The sequence below is a fragment of the Phaseolus vulgaris genome, chromosome 7 (assembly GCF_000499845.2).
Source record: "Phaseolus vulgaris cultivar G19833 chromosome 7, P. vulgaris v2.0, whole genome shotgun sequence".
Taxonomy (NCBI): Eukaryota; Viridiplantae; Streptophyta; class Magnoliopsida; order Fabales; family Fabaceae; genus Phaseolus; species Phaseolus vulgaris.
Genome location: NC_023753.2, coordinates 25,184,522 through 25,207,102, shown reverse-complemented (window position 1 = coordinate 25,207,102; position 22,581 = coordinate 25,184,522). Strand labels below are relative to the sequence as shown.

The 22,581-nt window shown below is 49.6% G+C and overlaps 1 protein-coding gene across 1 annotated transcript; it reads right to left on the bottom strand.

The window, feature by feature from the left end:
- Nucleotides 1-1,385: 1,385 nt before the first annotated feature.
- Nucleotides 1,386-5,985, bottom strand: LOC137829303 (uncharacterized). The gene is made up of 3 exons (XM_068636107.1): nt 5,674-5,985; nt 2,214-2,776; nt 1,386-2,154 (listed from the first exon to the last, which is right to left on the bottom strand). The coding sequence occupies exons 1-3, from the start codon at nt 5,983-5,985 to the stop codon at nt 1,386-1,388; spliced, it is 1,644 nt and encodes a 547-aa protein (XP_068492208.1).
- Nucleotides 5,986-22,581: the final 16,596 nt, after the last annotated feature.

The window sequence follows — 22,581 nt, the reverse complement described above, 5'->3', positions numbered from 1 at the left end:
CGATATGGTAGCGAACAACTCTTCCAGATCAGCTGTGTGTCGGCCCCTCTCGTCTGAGGTCACCACCATGTCGTCGACGTAGGCCTGCACATTCCTTCCTAGCATCGGTGCAAGGATTTTGTCCATCAATCTCTGGTAGGTGGCGCTTGCATTTTTCAAACCAAATGGCATTACCTTATAACAGTAGCTACATGTATCTGTCATAAACGCCGTTTTGCTTTTGTCCCTGGGATGCATTTTGATCTGATTATAACCTGAGAATGCATCCAAGAAACTCAGCATCTTGCAGCCCAAGGCACTGTCTACTAAGGTGTCAATGTTGGGGAGTGGGTATGAATCCTTTGGGCATGCCTTGTTCAGATCTGTGAAGTCTACGCACATCCTCCACTTCCCATTTGCCTTCTTGACGAGGACTACTTTGGCCAGCCACTCCGGGTATTGTATCTCCCTGATGTGCCCAGCGTTCAGCAGCTTCTAAGTCTCTTCCTTTATGACGAGGCATCGCTCCTCATTGAACTTCCTTCTTCTCTGCCGCAGGGGCGGGCCTTTGTGTCCAGGGTAAGGCGATGGGATAAGAAATCCGGGTCGATACCTGGCATGTCTGCCGCGGTCCATGCGAATGCGTCTAAGTGCCGCGAGATCACCGCCTTTACCTTCCTTCATTCTTCCTAGCTCAAGTGGCGTCCTAATTTGAATGCCTTGCCTCCTATCTGACTTTCCCCCGCGTTGTCCTCTGGCTGGGGCTGATCATGTTGCACGCCTTCCGGGCGAGACTCGTTTATGGGGTCCTCTTCCATGGGCGTCGCCTCCTCGGGCGTCGCCTCCTTTGACTCTCCTTCCACAGGCAAGGTGCCGCAGCGTCTTCCCTTTGTGCATACGTCATCCACGGGCATCGCCTCTATAGGTAAAGCGTCGTCGGGCATGGACTCTGTGGGCGTCGCCTCTTCTATGGGTCCTAGCTCTGTTGCCGGGCCTGAAACGAGAGGTCGTTCAATTACCATTACCATGCCTCTCTTTGTTTTCAAACTATTCTCATAGCACTTTCGGGCTTCTTCCTGGTCTGACTTGATGACTATCACCTTGCTGCTAAGGTCTGGCAACTTCATCTTCATGTGGCGAGTGGAAGGTACTGCCCTCAATATGTTTAAGGCGGGTCTGCCCAATAAAATGTTATAGGCTGAGTTGGCGTTAACCACCAGGTACCGGATACTTTTGGTACGTGACGTCGTTCCATCAGTGAACGTCGTTCTTAGCTCCAACTACCCACGTACCTCCACTGGATTATCTGCAAACTCGTACAAGCATCCGGTGTAGGGTCTCAAGAGGTCCGGGGACAACTGTAGCTTGTTGAAGGTTGCCCAGAACATGACATCTGCGGAACTGCCCTAGTCAACGAGAACCCTATGTACTTTTCTTCCTCCTGTAACTACTGAAATGACCACGGGGTCATTGTCATGCGGGACGACATCCCGTAGGTCAGCCCTTGTGAATACAAGGTCTGATTCCCAAGGGTCGTTTGGAAATTCTTCTGCCACTGAATTTACTGACCTCACATACTTTTTTTGTTGAGAGGCAGTGGGCCCCCCACCAGAAAATCCACCAGAAATGGTGTGAACCTCTCCATGGACTAGCATCTCGTGTGCCTGGCCCTCCTCTTGTACTGTCGTGGCTGCCGTTGTAGGGGATCCTACGAGGTAATCCTTTAGGAAGCCACTCTTCACAAGCTCATCCAGTTGGTAGCCCAGCGCCAAACAGTTGTTGATATGATGTCCAAATGCTTCGTGGAATTCACACCACGACTCCTTGTGGGGACCCAGAATTTTATTGGACTTCGCTGGTGGCCTCAACCTGTCTGCTATGTTGGGCACAACGATGACGTTTTTGAGCTCCACCACAAATTTGTGCCTCAGCGGTCTACTCCCCTCTCTCCTTCCTTCAGCTCGGGTCCTTGGCGGGGCCCTCCTCGCCTCGTAGGTGCGCTTTCTGTCTGGGTTCCTTCTTTCCGTGGCAGCTTCGTGGACCCTAGCGGGTTGTGTGCGTATCTGCGCCCTTGGTCGTGCAAGTGCAGCAGGTATGCACTTCTCGTATGCCTGACCCTCTAAGGCAATGTGCTCCAACGCTCGTCGCCTTACTTCAACAAAGATCTTGGGAAGCCTGCAATTAAGCCACTTACCAAAAGACCCGGGTCGCACTCCCTTCCTGAATGCGTATACAACATGGGTTCATCGGTAGTACCCACCTTCACCACTTGTGCTCCAAAGCGGCTTATGTATTCCTTCAGGTTCTCACCTTGGAATTGTTTCATGTCGAAAAGATCGTACGAAACTGGGGTTGGGGCTCTGTTGGCCAAATATTGTTCTCTGAACAGCCGCGAGAGCTGGGCGAAAGATGTGATGTGGCCCTCTGGAAGACTGATGAACCAATCCATAGCCATTCCCGTCAGCGTGCTCATGAAAAGCTTGCACCTTGCGGCGTCAGAACCGCCTACCAGCAACATCTGCGTGTGGAACGCTGTGAGGTGTGCCTCAGGATCCTCCACCCCTGTGAAGGTCACCTTGGGCCCTGTAAACCTACTGGGTATCGCCGTCTCCAGGATTGCCTGCGAGAATGGTGTCGTGAATTCCCTAGGTGGGGATGCGGCTTCAGGTTCATCTCTGCCGCGCCACCCACGGTGCAACTCCTCGTTGGTACGGTGGAGTTCATCGTTTCTTGCTTGAGAGGTTGCAAGATCTGCTCGCATGCGATCCTGTTCTACCTTTGAGGCCGCCATTGCGTCCTGCAGCCATTGCATCATGCCCATAAGTTGTTGCATGGTCATTTCTTCACTCCTAGCGCGTGCTGGTCTCGTAGTCATGGTTCTCTGGAAATTTTCTTAACTTATCTGAGTATTAAGAGCTGGAACTGAGAATCTTGTGCGGTGGGACTGATGATTTAGATCGAGCCCCACGGTGGGCGCCAAATGTTTCGACCGGTTGACCGGGATCGTCTTTGCGCGTGGCTTGTCCTTGCGAGCTAGGGCACCTTCGTTTGCTCCGTCAAAGGCACCTGAAAAGAGAAGTGCACAAAGGGGCGCCCTCACGGCCGTTTGCACTCCGACGATCAAGTCAGCTGGCGAGAACCATCAAAAAACAAACTGCACTGAATAACTGAAACTGTGTGACTAGAACTGTGTTGCCATAATTGCCTTGTGCTCACTGTGAGTGTGCCACGAAGACAACTAGGGTTTTCTCTGTGTATCTCTGTGTATTAGGTTAAAACTCGGTCCCTTTTCCAATGCCCCAAGGTCCCTTTTTATACACCTTTAATCTTTAAAGCGCGTTAAAGCGCATTGAAGGCGTATCAAAACATTCCTTGGAACATTCGAATCTTAACTGAATTAACGCGTACCTTGGCAAACTTTCCCTGAAACTTTTTATGAGCATGTGGGTATTGCCACGTACCCTTCTGACTTGATCTTTTATTCTGTGCAGAGGGTCCCACAGCGCCGCCACCCAACTTAGGGTTTTTCCATCGTGTGAGCCCTCTTTTCTACGAAGTGCTTCTGTCACGTGGGTTGACTTTTTGGGTGCTAACTCATGCGCCCCGATTACTAGTCACTCGCCCTGGGAGTGTATCTACCTTTCTCTCGTACCATACACGTGGTTCTCCCCTGGTCGTGGCCCTCTCATGGGTCGTATCTGTCCCAGGGTCTCCCAGCAGTGGCTTGGGTACTTCATGAGTCAGGTTTACCCCCTACTGGTACTAGAACTTATGGTCTTGAAGCCACCTTTCTCTTCCCTTTGTTACTGTTCTGAACTGTCGAGGCCCGAAGCCTCCTTGCGATGTCTTAGCTTGGCAATGCTTTAACTTTGCGGTACACTTGTTTGGCGATGCCTCTCTTGGGCGACGCCTTACTTAGGCGATGCCTCTCTTGGGCGACACCTTACTTAGGCGATGCCTCAGCAAGGCGATGACTCGAGCGGTCAACCTGTTGACCTTCTTCCATGGGTCCCTGGAGGGGTTCCACCATGTCTTGACTTTGACATTTGGTCAACGCCCGGGGACGGGACGGTACAGACACTAAAGCAAGAAACAAGAAAATCAATAAAAGTACTACAAGAAGTGATGACAATTATGGAAAAACAAGACTAAGACAAAACTTGTATGGATTCAAAAAGGAAAATACTCAAACATATGATAGGCAACATAAAGAAAACAGCAAGAAAACTCAAATAAGCCTAAAATAGAAACGTAAATTGCAAGAAATTAAAGAGCTCTTCAAATAAAGTGCAACACAACTCAAAAATTAAACAAGAACACACCTAAACTCTTGATACCACATGATATGATTCCAATAACACACTTTGAATGATTCTTGACATTCTTAGGAATCATCTTGAGTTGGATATGAGATAGGCACTTTATCATAGAATTGGATCAAGGTTCTATGAACAAGAACTCACCAAGACTAGTACCAAAACCCAAACTCATATGGAAGTTCCATGTTTTGTCAAATTGAACCGATTGAAATGGAAGAAAAGGCAAAGGCACCGATTTAAACAACACAAAAACAGAAATGCACCGAACAAAAGACTAGAAATGAAGAAGAAATCATGAAGAACAACAAATAAACAAATGAACCGAAGCTAAGCTCATAAGAAATGAAAATGCCGAACAGAAATTCAAGAGAAGCAAGCTAAGACATGAACAATTGAAAGAGAAGGAAGGAAGGAGAAGAGAAAGCTCATGAAGATGGAGGAATGGTTGGATGATCACGCCACTTAGAGGATGGTGACTCCAAGATGAGTGTGCAAGCCGCCACTTGAGGTAACCATGGAAACTCTCAAGATAAGACTAATGAGGAAGGCACAAAGCTCTCCAATGCTCTCTCAAAAATTGAGTATAGTTTCTCTAATCAATTTTCAAATCTGCAATGTACAAGGGCAGCACCTTTATTTATAGCCTAGAGGTGCTGAAAATCAAGCTAAGAGAATTCAAAATTCCCTCCTAAAAACAAATGCAACCGGCGCCTAAACCAAGTCATGAGGAAGCTGTGATCTCTTCTCTCACTTTGGCACCTCCTTATTTACTCCTACACCTATCTACTAACGCACCCCCCTCCTAAGACTCCTAACTAAAGACTAAAAGATGCTTTAACAATAGAGGTTTCTAATGTTTCCCTTTAAGCACCTTCAACCAAAGAAATTACAAAAAGAGAAAATAAACGTCCCCTAGCTCCTAAAGCTTTGAACATGCTTCTTGTAAGCCTTTGAGGTGGGCTTTGACCTCCATGGGCGTCCTCCATTTGAGCCTCAACCTCTTCTTGCTCTTGATGATTGGCCTCCATGTCCACTTGAGCTTGATCTCCATCATATGAGTTTGTGTTTGTGTCCATATGAGTTTGTGTTTTGGCACTAGTTTTGGTGAGTTCTTGTTCATAGAACCTCGATCCAATTCTATGATAAAGTGCCTATCTCATATCCAACTCAAGATGATTCCTAAGAATGTCAAGAATCATTCAAAGTGTGCTATTGGAATCATATCAGTAGGCAATCCAAGTTTATCTACTACTCTTGTACTAGCCACATTAGCACAACTACCCGCATCCACTATTAAGGAACAAATGTTGTTTTGAATGAGACATCTTGTATGGAAAATATTTTCCCTTTGACTTTCATCAAAAGGTTGTGAAACTTGTCCAAGAAGTCTTCTCACAACTAATAAATCCCCTTCAAGTGGACTTTCACTCTCATTCTCACTAGATGCCCTAGAATGTGAAGAACTAGATGCATGAGAACTCTTTTTGGATTTGGTGTAATCATCTCTTTCTTTAACCATTTTCCACTCATCTTGTACCAAAGCAAATTGAGCATCCCTTTCTTTGAGTAGGGTCTCATGTTGCAATTGTCTATTTGAAAGTGCTTGAACGTCTTGTGCTATTTTTTTCAAAAGAGATTTGACAGACTCTCCTTCACTTTCATTAGAATGACGAGAATGAGAAGACATGGTTAAAGCTATGTGTTGTAAGTAATTTACCCCAAAAAAGAGAAGAAGAGTAATGAAGGTAGCTTCCCAGGAAAGGGAGGTGGATCACTTGGATCTCTTAAGTACCAAGCCTTTCCTTGCCAGAATCTATCCCTCAAGACTTTTCACAAATCTTTTTCTAAGTAATTCACTTAGATCACAATTAAGGATGAAAAACACAATTTTATGCAAGAAGAATGTAAAGCAATTAAACAATACAAAGCAAGTAAACAATGCAAAGCAATTAACAAAAACACAATTAAAGGTAGCTAACTAGAAAGCTTTTAAGCTAGACGAATCCTATGGTGAGGCTTCTAGGAACTTAGAACCATTGAAGACACACTCACCGTCTTATGCGTAATTATTTCACTAATTAATCAAGTTTAACGCAATTAAAACTCAAACAAATGACAAATTGAATTGACAAAAATTAGAGATCCTATTCTATGTTCTTCTTTTGCTTGTTGGCACTCCTTTTTGTTGTTGCTCTTGTTATTGACACCCAATCTTTGTGTATTTTTGTAAACTCACTTGCTGCTAAACTCTTGTTCAACCTCCCACAAATATTCAATTTAGATCTTCAAAATAGCACCTACTAAGTGACAATGGACTCACCACAAAGGTTAGCTCCAACTTAATCTAGCACCGCTTTTGAAATTTATTTTTTCACCAATCAAAAAGGTCAACAAATTTTAAAGCAAAGAAACAAATCAATTTGGAATTGGAAAATAGCAAAGGGAGACTGCCTGTTGACCAGAACGCTGGAAACTGCCTCATCAAAGGATCGACGTGTGCACCGCTTCAAACCTCCGTCCTTCTTCGAGATCCACCTCAAGAACCTGCAAAAGAACAGAGCGGCGCCGCTGCGGCCGATCGCACTCCAACGCCCAAGTCAGTGACCGAATCACCAAATACTAAGAGGAAACTAGGAACAGGAACCGTGCAAATTCTCTCTCACAGTCAGCTCTATAACTCGCAAGCGTAAAGAGTGTAATCTGAACGTGCATACCTCAGAAAGTTCGTTGAGAACTCTTATATACCTGGTCACTTTCTCTCTCCTGGCAGTTACAGACCTGGACACGTGGCTCGCATCCAGTCGTACACGTGCCACCATCTGGAGCCTCCTTGACTTGGGCGCTGCTTCTGACTCTCCTTTTGGCTAAGTTACTTATGCATGGTACTGCCCAGTGCATAGCTAACTTGGGAGCGCGATCTCTACTGGAATTGGCGAGTTAGGGTGCTCTCGTACACCTTCCCTGTGGTCTCGCCGGCCGCCTTCATAATCTGCACCACCTTCATCTTCGGCGATGTGCTTGTTCTGGCGATCTCCAATCACTGGGTCGCCCGAGTTTATCATCTGGCGACTTCATCTTCAATTGGGCGATCGCCTGGTATGCTGGAGATCGGAGCACGCCAACTTAATAACTGGCGATTACACGAAGCCCCCGACTTCCTTCCCTTTTGCAACTCTAGCGCCTTGTCCACACGCCTACTCTGTGGCTTGGTGCCACGTCATCACTTCCGACTACCAGGGCGGTACACAAGCCCCCCAGTCTTAAGCGAAGACTTGTCCAGCGAAAAGACTGAAAGAGTCACGTCAACACTGGTCTACGTGGCACTGACGCAGAATTCCAAGCGGTTGTACTTTCTGCTTCTCTGACGCTCCACCAAACCCCTCACCTATCGCTCGACACGTGGCTTCATCAACGGTTACCTTCAGTTACCGTTTGTGCTTCCCAAACCCATTTCGAAAAAACCCTTAAACCCATTTTCACTCCACTGTTCCATCACTTTTCTTCGTATTCTCAAACGCTCTAACTTTCTCCTGCAAAAAACTCTCAGCGTTCTTCAACATTCTGAATCACCAGCATCCTTCATCGTCTTCCTGATCGTCAAAAGGTACCTCCTTTCCTTCTTCTGCTGGTTTTTCCTGCATTTTAACCGATTCGCATCATCCTGTAACTGTCTGGTGCATACGTTGTGGGTTGTTTTTCCATTTCTCCTTTCTCGTAACTTAGGGCTTCGTCAATCGTTGCAACGAACCTTCGTTCGTTCGTTTTTCACCCTTCTCCCATGATCGAGTCAGCCTCTGCGAACCCTGATCATTTTTCCTTTTCTTCTTCCTTTGCAGCTTCGACAATGACTCGCTCAAAGATCACCCCGAATCCTCCTCCTTCATCGCAAAACCCCTATTCTCAAGCACTCAACCCATCGCGAGCACGCGGTGCTTCGTCTTCCCAGGCTGAGAGGCCTGCACCTTCCCGCCCCAACCTGGCCCAGGCGACTCCACTATCACTGGAGGAGCCCCCGTCCCCCCACCAGACTTCAAAAAACTCTATCCCTGGGCCAACTCGACCCTGTTGAAGGAAACGTCTTCCGTGAACACTGCTGGGGCAGTTTTGCGATTGACTAAGGGGGACGAGCCTCACCAAACATTCCACAAGGAGCACGATGAGAAGATGACCATGCTACCTTGCCCCCCCGACCTGCCAGTTTGCGCCGACGATAAGGCGAGCAATGACGGGCCCTTCTGCTTCGTCTACACAACGCTATTCAAGAAGGTGAAACTAAAGTTTCCCTTTACTCGTTTCGAGAGGGAGCTCCTCACCGAGCTCAACATCGCCGCCGCCCAGCTCCATCCCAACAGCTGGGCGTTTGTGCGAGCGTTCCAAGTGATGTGCGACCATCTGGGGTTGCCAGCATCTGTAGATGTATTTCTGTTTCTCTTTGAAGCCAAGCACCCAGGAGACCGCCTGTGGGTTAGCTTAAATGGGATTGCTGGGAGGTCGATCTTCTCCATCTTCCAGCAATCCTATAAAGACTGGAAGGGAAAGTTCGTCCAAGTGCGCCCCAACGATAAGGACGCTTCCCTACTCGACGGTTTCCCCTTGTACTGGGTGAACAAGGGGAACAAGGAGTCCAAGAGCTGCTTCAAGAGACCCAGAAGTCCTGATAGCATGGGTGCGTTGGACAGAGATCTCTGCCTCTTTTGGAAGAGTGTGGCGGGTGCCAACATCACCTTCCTCACCACCACCCTGATCTGCTTCGAATTCTTCGAGGACCAACTCGAAATTCGAATAGGTTAGAACATTTAAGCCTTTGTTTTGATACTGCTTCTGTTAACTGTTTCTGGGCGTCTTGTGCGTTACACGCAAGACTTTGGTTTTATTTTTCTGCACTCTTTATTTGCTTTGTTGTTGCATACTGCCTTATGCATTGATTTTCTCTCTGAACTAACCCACGCATTTTTGCTCTATGCAGATAATATGTTGGGCCAAGGCAAACTTGCTGAATTGAGGGCGCTCGCCCGAACCCACGGGTTGGCAACGGGCTCTCAAACAGTACCAAATTCGGTGGTGGAGATCGCCGCCGCACAGGGCCGATCGCCACCTAAGGGCCCAGCTCCCTCCGATGTCCAACCCGCCGCCCAACGTAAAAAACTTGTCCTCAAAAGGCCCAAGAGGAAAGCTCCCCAAGTAGTCCATGAGGAGGAGGAAGAAGACGACGAGGTCACCGAGGATGGCCTTGTCACGAAGAGGAAGAGGGTGGCACCTTCTTCACCACATGCACCACCTCCTCTTCCCACATCAACGCCGCCATCCACGCCTGCCCCACCTCCAACTTTGCCATCTCCAGCAGCTCCTGCCTCACCTGTACAAGCTATTCCACTGGCAACTGCGCCACCTGCGGTTGAGGCCCCCGAGCCAAATTTCATGGAGGACCCCCCGAGCGCCTCCACGCCATATGTATCAGCTGGAGGGGGTCCTCCTTCCAATGCCTCAGCCGCAGATGTTGCTCCAATCGGGGATGAGGTTGCCCATACCTCTCCGATTCTGATCACCGAATCCCCGACGTCGCCACCACGAGCAGAAGCGCCTACTGAAGAACCAACTAAAGAAGGTGGCGACGAAAACTAACAACAGGCCCACCCAGCGCCTCTACAAGCAGCAAACCTCCCTCTTGAGGTCACGAGGATGTGGGAGCCTTTATCTGCCAAGCTGAAGACGATAGCAGAAGACATCCCCGCCATCATAACCAGAGCTGTGGAGAGCTCCACCGGGAAGCTCCAGGACGACCTCTTCAACCTTAGAACTGAGAATAGCACCATGAGGGTTGAGGTGGAGAAGTTGTCCTTCAATCTGACACTCGCGGAGATTGAACACTCCCGAGTAGAGGACGCAATGAGCACCGAGCTCAGGATGGCGCGCAAGGAGGCCACTAAACTCCGCCATAAGGTGCAGCAACTGGCTCAAGAAAAGATCGAACTAGAGAGCAAGATTGTGCCTTATCGCGTCAGGTTGGCTGACCTGGAGGCTCTCATAAAAACCGACGCCGTCAAGGTGAAGAAACTGGAGCAAAGGTCAGCCGACCGGGAGATCTTCCTTGGCAAGGTGGAGAAGGCGAGGGATGACGCCATGGCTGAGCTCGACGAAGCCAACAAGAAAAAAGGGGAGCTTGCTGCTGAACTGGGCAAGGTGCAAGCAGAATCCAAGAAGGTTGCTGAAGACCTTCTCTAGGCTCAAGAAACCAACGAACAACTCAAGAAGCAAGTTGAAGAGCTGGAGCAGCAGAATAAGGGGCTGAAAGAACAAATTGAAGAACTCAAGACTCAGATTGAAGAGCTTAAGAAGCAAATTGAAGATCTTAATCTGAGTTCCGCCCAAATTCTGGCTGCTGGATTCGAGGCTGCACGGGAACAGTTCGCCTGCTTGTTCCCCGATCTGGATCTCAGCATGGTGTCTCTGAATAATGAGGTGGTGGATGGAAAAGTGGTCCCCGCCGAAGACTGATCAATTTACTCCATCTACTGCCTTTATACTTTCCTTTTGTGTATAACTTGTAATAAACTTTATGTCTTCCCGTACATATGTTCTGAACTGATATTTACCTTTAATGACAAAAGTCTGTGTTTTTCCTCTTATAACTTCTTCAACTGCTTTAACTTTCCTTGCGTGTTTTACTTCAAGAAATTAACTTAGCGATTTCGTAGACACGATCTTTTACTTAACTGCTTCGAACCACTTCAACTTCAAACAACAATCACTTTAACAACTCGTAATCTTAAGGCAATTAACCTTAGCGTAAAACCATTCCTCAAGCAACAAACTTTAACTCAGCTACTGGCTTAAACACTGCTTCACCCGATCTGCTTCATCAAAACGGGTCTTTTAACTTTCTCGCCACTGTTTTAACTTTTCCTGGTCGCCAAAGACTCTTGGCGATCAGCTTCTTTCTGGTTTCATCTCGGCCATCGTTCTTTGATCTGGGGGTAGAGGCGCCTTTCAGATCCTCCTCTACCTTCCTGAACTTCAGGACAAAAGGCCAGGTGGCTAGGCGCTCTCTTCGAACCTACCTTAGCCACCTTCCAAACTTCGTCCACCCTTAACACCATACCTGAACTCGTTCGAGACGAGAAGGATTTTATCTTGCCTGGACTCGCTCGTGGCGAGAAGGTCTTTAACTCGCCTGAACTCGCTCATATGCAAGAAGGTCTTTTAACTCGCTTGAACTCGCTCATAGGCGAGAAGGTCTTTTACTTGCCTCTACATTGCCCCAGGGGTTACATCTTCTCGCCCCCAGAAACACTGAGGACTTTTCGCTGGTGCCTCTACATTGCTCCAGGGGTTACATCTTCTCGCCCCCAGAAACACTGAGGACTTTTCACTGGTGCCTCTACATTGCCCCAGGGGTTACATCTTCTCGCCCCCAGAAACACTGAGGACTTTTCACTCTTCCTCGCCTGTACTCGCTCGACGACGAGGAGGTCTTTAACTCGCCTCAGGACGCGCGAGGGCGTTGAGGTCTTTTAACTGGTGCCTCCGATCGCCGAAAGACGATGAGGACTTTAACTTTAACTGATGCCTCCGATCGCCGACAAACGATGAGGACTTAAAACTTTAGCTGATGCCTCCGATCGCCGACAAACGATGAGGACTTAAAACTTTAGCTGATGCCTCCAATCGCCGAAAAACGATGAGGACTTAAAACTTTTTAGAAAGCATGCAATATATCTTTAACTTGCGTTGAGTCACATATAAGTGACAAGGTCTTTCTTCAAAACTTTTCTGAAAACAACAAGCACGCAATCTAAAACAACTTGTACTTTGAAAACTTCTCTTTATTGAGTGGCCTCATTAAAAACCCTCCTTAGGGAAAAAAGAGTGCCCCCTTCAAACTGTTTTAACAGAGACATTGTAATGTAACTTTGTGTTTATCTTTACTTACAAAGTTCTCAACTGTAATACAACTTCAGGTGCGTGGCGTTCCAGGTGCGAGGAATCGCCCCTCCTTCCAATGTCTCCAAGCGGTAGGCGCCGTTCCCGAGCGCCTCGGTTATTCTGAACGGTCCAGTCCACTTGGGCGACAGTTTATTCTCCATCTCGTACTGGTGGGCTTTTCTCATCACCAGGTCGCCTTCTCTAAACTGTCTTGGCATCACCTTCGAGTTATATCTTCGTTCAATCCTTCTCTTCACCGCTTCAGCCTTCAATCTCGCCTCTTCCCTGACCTCATCCAGTAGATCTAGGTTCAGCCTTCTCTCTTCATTCGAGTCTTCCTCTACAAAGTTCTGGAATCTCGGCGAGCTCTCCTGGATCTCTACTGGAATCATTGCATCACACCCATAGACCAAGCTGAACGGGGTCTCATGGGTTCCTGACTGCTCGGTGGTGTGGTACGCCCAGACTATACGGGGTACCTCCTCAGCCCAGCTTCCCTTGGCTTTCTCTAGCCTTCTCTTCAAACCTCTCAGCAACACCCGATTAGCTGACTCCACCTGGCCATTTGTCTGAGGGTGCTCGACGGATGCAAACACTTGTTGAATTCCCACCCCTTCGCAAAGCTTCTTCAACAGGTGGCTTGCAAACTGAGTCCCATTGTCCGACACCAGGCGCTTAGGCCCTCCAAACCCGCACACAATGTTCTTCCACACGAAACCTTCGATCTTGTGTGCGGTGATCTGGGCCACTGGTTCTGCTTCGATCCACTTGGTGAAATATTCAATCGCCACCACCAAGTACTTCATCTGCCTGATCGCCAACGGGAAAGGTCCCAGGATGTCGATTCCCCAGGTATGAAACGGCCAAGGGCTGTAGATCGACTTCAACTCCTCGGGAGGCGCCTTGTGCCAATCGGCGTGCTGTTGGCATTGTTTGCAACATTGGGCATACTTCTTGCAGTCTTCTCTCATCGATGGCCAGTAGTAACCTGCACGGAGAGTCCTCGCGGCCAGAGCTCGACCCCCGACGTGGCTTCCGCATATACCTTCGTGGAGCTCTGCCATGATTCTCGTGCACTTCTCGCCATGTACGCATTCCAGGAGTGGGTGAGTGAACCCAAACCTGTACAGATCGCCATCAATCAACGTGTACTTGCTAGAATTTTTCTTTACCTTCCTAGCCTCTGTCGGATCCAGTGGGAGAAGGCCATCTGGCAGGCATCGCTTGTACTGTGTTATCTAGGTGTCTGGCTCATGGATAGCGCACACCTGCGTTATGTTCACCTTCTCTCCTCGACATGCTCTAATTCTCGGCGATCTCAGAGTTTCTTGCGTCAGGGACTTATGACTTCTCGCTGCTTTCTCCGTCGACTTGCTTATCTGAAGAACCAGGTGATCTGCCACAAATGCTCTTGGCGTCTTCAGACTTTCTTGAATCACCGTCCTCTGTCTACCCCCCTTGCCTGAACTGGCGAGCTTAGCTAGCAAGTCTGCTCGGGCATTCTGCTCTCTGGGCACATGAACCACTTCAAAGGAGGCAAAGGAACTCTTCAATTCCTGCACATACTCCAAGTAAGCCGCCATTTGTGGATCTTTAGCCTGGAACTCGCCTGTTACTTGCCCTGTGACTAGCAGCGAGTCACTCTTAGCCATTAGCACCCTGGCTCCCATCTCTTTGGCCAGCAAAATCCCGGCGATCAGCGCCTCATATTCTGCTGGATTGTTACTGGCTTTGAAGGCAAATCTCAAAGATTGTTCGATCAGCACGCCGTTGGGTCCTTTCAAAATGACTCCAGCACCGCTACCCTGCTGGTTCGACGATCCATTCACCGAGAGTACCCAATGGAAATCGTCCCCTTCAACTCGTGTTGCCTCAGATGAGAGCTCGACCACGAAATCTGCAAAGATTTGCCCCTTGATCGGGCCTCGGGGCTCATATTTAATATCAAACTCTGACAATTCTACTGCCCACTTCACCATCCTTCCCGCAACGTCAGGCTTCTTCAAGACCTTCTGGATGGGCAGGTCAGTCATCACCAGTATGGTGAAGCTATGGAAATAGTGGCGCAACCTCCTCGCCGAAAATACCACAGCCAGCGCAGCCTTTTCTAGGGCCTGATATCTCGTCTCGGGGCCCTGCAACACCTTACTCACAAAATAAATAGGCTTCTGAGCCTGATCTTGATCCTGGGCGAGCACCGCACTCACCGCCCTCTCAATTACAGCAAAATACAACCTGAGAGGGGTTCCCACCAGCGGTTTGCACAAAACCGGCGGGCTCGCCAGATACTCCTTCAGCTTGACGAAGGCTTCCTCGCACTCCTTCGTCCAAACAAACTTATTATTGCGCCTCAAGCACTGAAAATAGGGATGGCCCTTTTCTCCGCTAGCTGACACGAAGCGAGACAGGGCTGCCATCCGACCTGTTAGCTGCTGGACTTCTTTCACCGTAGCTGGGCTCCTCATCGCCAAGATGGCGGCACACTTATCAGGGTTGGCCTCTATGCCTCTTTCAGTCAAGAGGAAACCCAAAAACTTTCCAGCCTCCACGCCGAAAATGCATTTCTCTGGATTAAGCTTTAATCTGAACTTGGCGATTGTCGTGAACAATTCTTCCAAGTCTGCAACGTGCTTGCTCTTTTCCGGTGAGGTCACGACCATGTCATCGACGTACGCTTGCACGTTCCTTCCTAGCATTAGTGCAAGTACTCGATCCATCAGCCTCTGGTACGTGGCCCCCGCGTTCTTCAGCCCAAACGGCATCACCTTATAGCAATAGCACGATCTCTCCGTCATGAAGGTTGTCTTCTCTTCATCCATGGGATGCATCTTGATCTGATTGTACCCCGAGAAGGCATCCAGGAAGCTCAGCAACTTACACCCTGCAGCACTATCTACCAGGGCGTCTATGCTTGGTAAAGGATACGAATCCGTTGGGCAAGCTTTGTTCAGGTCGGTGAAATCGACGCACATGCGCCATTTCCCGTTACTCTTCTTCACCAGCACGACATTTGCCAGCCATTCAGGGTACTGGACTTCCCTGATGTGGCCTGCAGCGAGGAGTTTCTGTGTTTCGTCCCTGATCGCCTGCCTCCTCTCCTCGTTGAACTTTCTTCTTCTTTGGCGCACTGGTCTCACCAAGTTATCCATCGCCAGATGATGGCACAAGAAGTCGGGGTCGATCCCGGGCATGTCCGAAGCGGACCATGCAAACGCGTCCAGATGCCACTCAATCACCTTGGCGATCTGGTCCTGGAGCTCAACCTCCAGGGATCTTCCCAGCTTGAAGATATTTCCCCCGATTTCTCTCTCGAGCCACTGCTCGACGGGTTTTGGTCTGGTTTCTCTGGCGATCACCGCCCTGGCAATTCCCAGTTCTCTCGCTTCCTCAGGGCGATTCCTTGCCTCTTCCTCTTCCAGACCGGCATTCCCCTCCCCTAGCTCAGCATCCACCATCTCCACGTCCCTTCCGGCGGTCTCTTCTGTTACCGTCGATCTGGGCTTCACACCAGGAGGCGGGGTGGTCGTCACCCCACCTCCCGGTGTGAAGCCCAGATCGACGGTAACGGAGGAGGCCGCCGGAAGAGATGTAGAGATGGTAGACGCTGAGCTAGGGGAGAGGAGTGCTGGCCTGGAGGAGGGAGAGGCGCGGAATCGCCCTGAGGAAGCAAGGGAGCAGGGAATCGCCAGGGCGGTGATCGCCAGAGAATCCAGGCCTAAACCTGTCGAGCAGTGGCTCGAAAAGGAGATCGGAGGAAAAATCTTCAAGCTGGGAAGATCTCTGGAGGTCGATCTGCAGGACCAGATCGCCAAGGTGATTGAGCGGCATCTGGACGCGTTTGCATGGTCCGCTTCGGACATGCCCGGGATTGATCCCGACTTCTTGTGCCATCATCTGGCGATGGACAATTTGGTGAGACCGGTGCGACAAAGGAGGAGAAAGTTCAACGAGGAGAGGAGGCAGGCGATCAGGGACGAAACACAGAAACTCCTCGCTGCAGGCCACATCAGGGAAGTCCAGTACCCTGAATGGTTGGCAAATGTCGTGCTGGTGAAGAAGAGTAACGGGAAATGGCGCATGTGCGTCGATTTCACCGACCTGAACAAAGCTTGCCCAAAGGATTCGTATCCTTTACCAAGCATAGATGCCCTGGTTGATAGTGCTGCAGGGTGTAAGTTGCTGAGTTTCCTGGATGCCTTCTCAGGATATAATCAGATCAAGATGCACCCCATGGATGAAGAGAAGACAGCCTTCATGACGGAGAGGTCGTGCTACTGCTATAAGGTGATGCCGTTTGGGCTGAAGAACGCAGGGGCCACGTACCAGAGGCTGATGGACCGAGTACTTGCGCCAATGCTGGGTAAGAACGTGCAAGCGTACGTTGATGACATGGTCGTGACCTCGCAGGAAAAAAGCAAGCACGTTGCAGACTTGGAAGAATTGTTTACGACGATCGCCAAGTTCAAGTTAAAGCTCAATTCGGAGAAATGCATTTTCGGCGTGGAGGCTGGAAAGTTTTTGGGTTTCGTCTTGACCGAAAGGGGAATAGAAGCCAATCCAGACAAGTGTGCCGCCTTCTTGGCGATGAGGAGCCCAGCTACGGTGAAAGAAGTCCAGCAGTTAACAGGTCGGATGGCAGCCCTATCTCGCTTCGTGTCAGCTAGCGGAGAAAAGGGGCATCCCTATTTTCAATGTCTGCGGCGCAATAATAAGTTTGTTTGGACGAAAGAGTGCGAGGAAGCTTTCGTCAAACTGAAGGAGTATCTGGCGAGCCCGCCGGTTCTGTGCAAACCGCTGGTGGGAATCCCTCTCAGGTTGTATTTTGCTGTAACTGAGAGGGCGGTAAGTGCGGTGCTTGCCCAGGATCAAGATCAGGCTCAGAAGCCTATCTATTTTGTGAGCAAGGTGTTGCAGGGCCCCGAAACGAGATATCAGGCCCTGGAGAAGGCTGCGCTGGCTGTGGTGTTTTCGGCGAGGAGGTTGCGCCACTACTTCCATAGCTTCACAATACTAGTGATGACTGACCTGCCCATCCAGAAGGTCTTGAAGAAACCCGACGTTGCGGGAAGGATGGTGAAGTGGGCGGTAGAGTTGTCAGAATTCGATATTAAATATGAGCCCCGAGGCCCGATCAAGGGGCAAATCTTTCCAGATTTCGTGGTTGAGCTCTCATCAGAGGCGACGCGGGTTGAAGGAGACGATTTCCGTTGGGTACTTTCGGTGGATGGATTGTCGAACCAGCAGGGCAGCGTTGCTGGAGTCATATTGGAAGGGCCCAACGGCGTGCTGATCGAACAATCTTTGAGGTTTGCCTTCAAAGCCAGTAACAATCAAGCAGAGTATGAGGCGCTGATCGCCGGAATTTTGCTGGCCAAGGAGATGGGAGCTAGGGTGCTGATGGCTAAGAGTGACTCGCTGTTGGTCACGGGGCAAGTAACAGGCGAGTTCCAGGCTAAAGATCCACAAATGGCCGCTTACTTGGCGTATGTGCAGGAATTGAAGAGTTCCTTTGTCTCCTTTGAAGTAGTACATGTGCCCAGAGAGCAGAATGCCCGAGCCGACTTGCTTGCTAAGCTCGCCAGCTCAGGCAAGGGGGGTAGGCAGAGGACGGTAATTCAAGAAACTCTGAAGACGCCAAGGGCATTTGTAGCAGATCACTTGGTCCTTCAGATAAGCAAGTCGACGGAGAGGGCAGCAAGAAGCCATAAGTCCTTGACGCAAGAAACTCTGAGATCGCTGAGAATTAGAGCATGTCGGAGGGAGAAGGCGAATGTGATGCAGCTCTGCGTCACCCATGAGCCAGACACTTGGATAACACAGTACAAGCGGTGCCTGGCAGATGGCCTCCTCCCACTGGATCCGACAGAAGCTAGGAAGGTAAAGAAAAATTCCAGCAAGTACACATTGATTGATGGCGATCTGTACAGGTTCGGGTTCACTCACCCACTCCTGGAATGCATACACGGCGAGAAGTGCACGAGGATCATGGCAGAGCTTCACGAGGGTATATGCGGAAGCCACGTTGGGGGTCGAGCTCTGGCCGCGAGGACTCTCCGTGCAGGCTACTACTGGCCATCTATGAGAGAGGATTGCAAGAAATATGCCCAGTGTTGCAAACAATGCCAACAGCACGCCGATTGGCACAAGGCACCTCCCGAGGAGTTGAAGTCGATCTATAGCCCTTGGCCGTTTCATACTTGGGGAATCGACATCCTGGGACCATTCCCACTGGCGATCAGGCAGATGAAGTACTTGGTGGTGGCGATTGAGTATTTCACCAAGTGGATTGAAGCAGAACCAGTGGCCCAGATCACCGCACACAAGATCGAAGGTTTCGTGTGGAAGAACATCGTGTGCCGGTTTGGAATGCCTAAACGCCTGGTGTCGGATAATGGGACGCAGTTTGCAAGCCACCTGTTGAAGAAGCTTTGCGAAGGAGTGGGAATTCAACAAGTGTTTACATCCGTCGAGCACCCTCAGACAAATGGCCAGGTGGAGTCAGCTAATCGAGTGTTGTTGAGAGGTTTGAAGAGAAGGCTTGGGAAAGCCAAGGGAAGTTGGGCTGAGGAGGTACCCCGTATAGTTTGGGCGTACCACACCACCGAGCAGTCAGGAACCCATGAGACCCCGTTTAGCTTGGTCTATGGGTGTGACGCCATGATTCCGGTGGAGATCCAGGAGAGCTCGCCGAGATTCCAGAACTTCGTAGAGGAAGACTCGAATGAAGAGAGAAGGATGAACCTGGATCTACTGGATGAGGTCAGGGAAGAGGCGAGGCTGAAGGCTGAGGCGGTGAAGAGGAGGATCGAACGAAGATACAACTCAAAGGTGATGCCAAGGCAGTTTAGAGAAGGCGACTTGGTGATGAGGAAGGCCCACCAGTACGAGATGGAGAATAAACTGTCACCCAAGTGGACTGGACCGTTCAGAATAACCGAGGCGCTCGGGAACGGAGCCTACCGCTTAGAGACGCTGGAAGGAGGGGCGATTCCCCGCACCTGGAACGCCACACACCTGAAGTTGTACTATAGTTAAGAGCTTTGTAAGTAAAGACAAACACAAATGTCATAATACAATGTCTCTGATGAAACAGTTTTAAGGGGGCACTCTTTTTTCCCTAAGGAGGGTTTTTAATGAGGCCACCCAATAAAAGAAGAGTTTTCGAAGTATAAGGCGTTTTCTGGTTGCATGTTTGCTGTTTTCCAAAAAGTTTTGAAGAAAGACCTTGTCACTTGTAAGTGATTTAAGGCAAGAAAAGATATATCACGTGCTTTCCAATAAAAGTTTTAAGTCCTCATCGTTTTTCGGCGATTGGAGGCATCAGTAAAAGTTTTAAGTCCTCATCGTTTTTCGGCGATTGGAGGCATCAGTAAAAGTTTTAAGTCCTCATCGTTTTTCGGCGATTGGAGGCACCAGTTAAAGTTTTAAAGTCCTCATCGTCTTTCGGCGATCGGAGGCACCAGATGAAAAGTCCTCCTTGATTCTGGGGGCGAGAAGATGTAACCCCTGGGGCAATGTAGAGGCGCCAGTAAAAGTCCTCCGTGTTTCTGGGGGCGAGGAGATGTAATCCCTGGGGCAATGTAGAGGCAAGTTAAAGACCTCCTCGCCGTTGAGCGAGCGCAGGCGAGAAAGAGAAAAGGTCCTCAGTGCATCCAGGCGGGAGGAGATGTACACCCTGGGCAAGTTGAGGCACCAGTTAAAAGACCTCAACGCCCTCGCGCGTTTTGAGGCAAGTTAAAGACCTCCTCGCCGTCGAGCGAGTGCAGGCGAGAAAGAGGAAAAGTCCTCCGTGTTTCTGGGGGCGAGAAGATGTAACCCCTGGGGCAATGTAGAGGCAAGTAAAGACCTTCTCGCCGATGAGCGAGTTCAGGCGAGTTAAAGACCTTCTCGCCGATGAGCGAGTTCAGGCGAGTTAAAGACCTCCTCGCCGATGAGCGAGTTCAGGCGAGTTAAAGACCTCCTCGCCGATGAGCGAGTTCAGGCGAGTTAAAGACCTTCTCGCTTACATGCGAGCTTAGGCAAGATAAAATCCTTCTCGTCTCGAACGAGTTCAGGTATGGTGCAGAGGGTGGAAGAAGTTTGGAAGGTGACTAAGGTAGGTTCGAAGAGAACGCCTAGTTAACCGGTCTTCTGTTCTAAAGTTCAGGGGGGCAAAGAAAGATCCCAAAGGGCGCTTCTACCCCAGATAAAGAAACAATTGCCAAAGCATGAGGCCAGAAAGAGGCTGATATTACCAAGAGTTCTTGGCGATCGGGAAGAGTTCAAACAGCGGCGAGAAGGTTAAAAGACCTGTTTGATGAAGCAGGTCGAGTGGGACGGTGTTTTGAGCCAATAACTGAGTTACAGTTCGTTGCTTGAAAGGTATTCTTACGATAAGGTTAGTGCCTTAAGAGTACAAGTTGGTTAAAGTAATTATTGCTCAAGTTTGAAGTGGTTCGAAGCAGTTAAGTCAAAAGTCGTGTTTGCAAAATCATTAAGTTAAATCCGACAAAGTTAAACATGCGAAGAAGGTTAAAGCGCTTAAAGAAGTCAGGAGAGGGAATATCCAAACGTTGTCATTAAGATAAGTATCTGTTAAAGGCGCATATGCACGAGTTTATTACAGAGTAATACAGGGGAAAACACGAAGGTAGTAGACGAAGAAGAGTTGATTAGTCTTCAGCAGGAACGACTTTTCCATCTACTACTTCGTTGTTCAGCGACACCATGCTGAGATCCAGATCGGGGAATAGGCAAGCGAATTGTTCCCGAGCAGCTTCGAATCCAGCAGCCAGAATCTGAGCAGAGTTTAGCTTGAGTTCTTCAATTTGCCCCTGAAGTTCCTCAATCCGCTTCTTGAGGTCTTCAGTTTGCTCTTTCAGCTCTTTATTCTGCTGCTCCAGCTCTTCAACCTGTTTTTTGAGTTGTTCGTTGGTCTCTTGAGCCTGGAGAAGGTCTTCAGTAACCTTCTTGGATTCCGTTCGTGCTTGGGCCAACTCAGCAGCCATCTTTCCTTTCTCTTTGTTGGCCTCGACGAGATCAGCCATGGCGTCGTCCCTCGCCTTTTCCACTTGCCCAAGTAGTTTCTCCCGGTCGATCGACCTCTGCTCCAGTTTTTGCACCTTAGCGGCGTCAGCTTTCATGAGAGCCTCCAGGTCGACCGCCCTGGCGCGAAGAGGCACAATTTTGCTTTCCAGCTCGACCTTCTCTTGGGCAAGTTGGTGAACTTTGTGACGAAGGTCAGTGGCCTCCTTGCGCGCCAGCCTGAGCTCGGTATTCATTGCATCCTCCACTCGGGAGTGTTCGATTTCTGCGAGCGTCAGGCTGAAAGACAACTTCTCCACCTCGACCCTCATGGTGCTGTTTTCGGTTTTGAGGTTGAAGAGGTCGTCTTGGAGCCTCCTGGTTGAGCCTTCCATAGCCCTGGTTATGATCGCAGGGATATCCTCTGCTATGGTTTTCAGCTTGGCAGTTAGAGGCTCCCACATCCTTGTGACCTCAAGGGGAAGGTTTGCGGCTTGGAGAGGCACCAGGTGGGCTTGTTGTGGGTTCTCGCCGCCACCCTCCTTAGCAGGTTCTTCAGTAGTTGCTTCCTGGCGTGGCGACGGAATTGGGGATTCGGTGATCAGAATCGGAGAGGTATGAGCAACCTCATCCCCGATTGGAGCATCTTCTGCAGCTGAGGCGTTTGAAGGGGGACCCCCTCCAGCTGACACATATGGCGTTGAAGCGCTTGGGGGGTCCTCCAGGAAATTTGGCTCTTGGGCCTCAGCTGCAGGTGGCGCAGTGGCCAGTGGGACCGCTTGGACTAGAGAGGCAGGAGCCTGTGGCAGTGGTGATGATGGAGGAGGAGCAGGCATAGACGGAGGTGTTGAGGTTGGAAGAGGGGGTGGAGCTGGCGGTGAGGAAGGTGCCACCCTCTTCCTCTTTGAGACCAAACCGTCTTCGGTGGCCTCATCATCTTCTTCTTCTTCCTCATGGATCACCTGAGGAGCTTTCCTTTTAGGTCGCTTGAGGACCATCTTCTTGCGTTGAGCGGGTTCCTTGGGTGGTGATCGCCCTTGGACAATGGCAGTCTCCACCACCGAGTTGGGCACCGTTTGGGAACCTGTCGCCAACCCGTGGTTTCGGGCGAGCGCCTTTAGTTCAGCGAGCATGTTTTTGCCCAACATGTCGTCTGCATGAAACGAAAACGCATGGGTTAACTCGAGGAAAACAAATAAGTGCATAAGATAATAAACAGCAAAGCAGATGGTATGTGCAGGAAAGGTAAAACCAATGTCTTGTGCGTAACGCACAAGACGCCCAGAAACAGTTAAACATAAGCAGTATCAAAGCAATAGTTTAAATGTCCTAACCTATTCGAATTTCTAGCTGATCT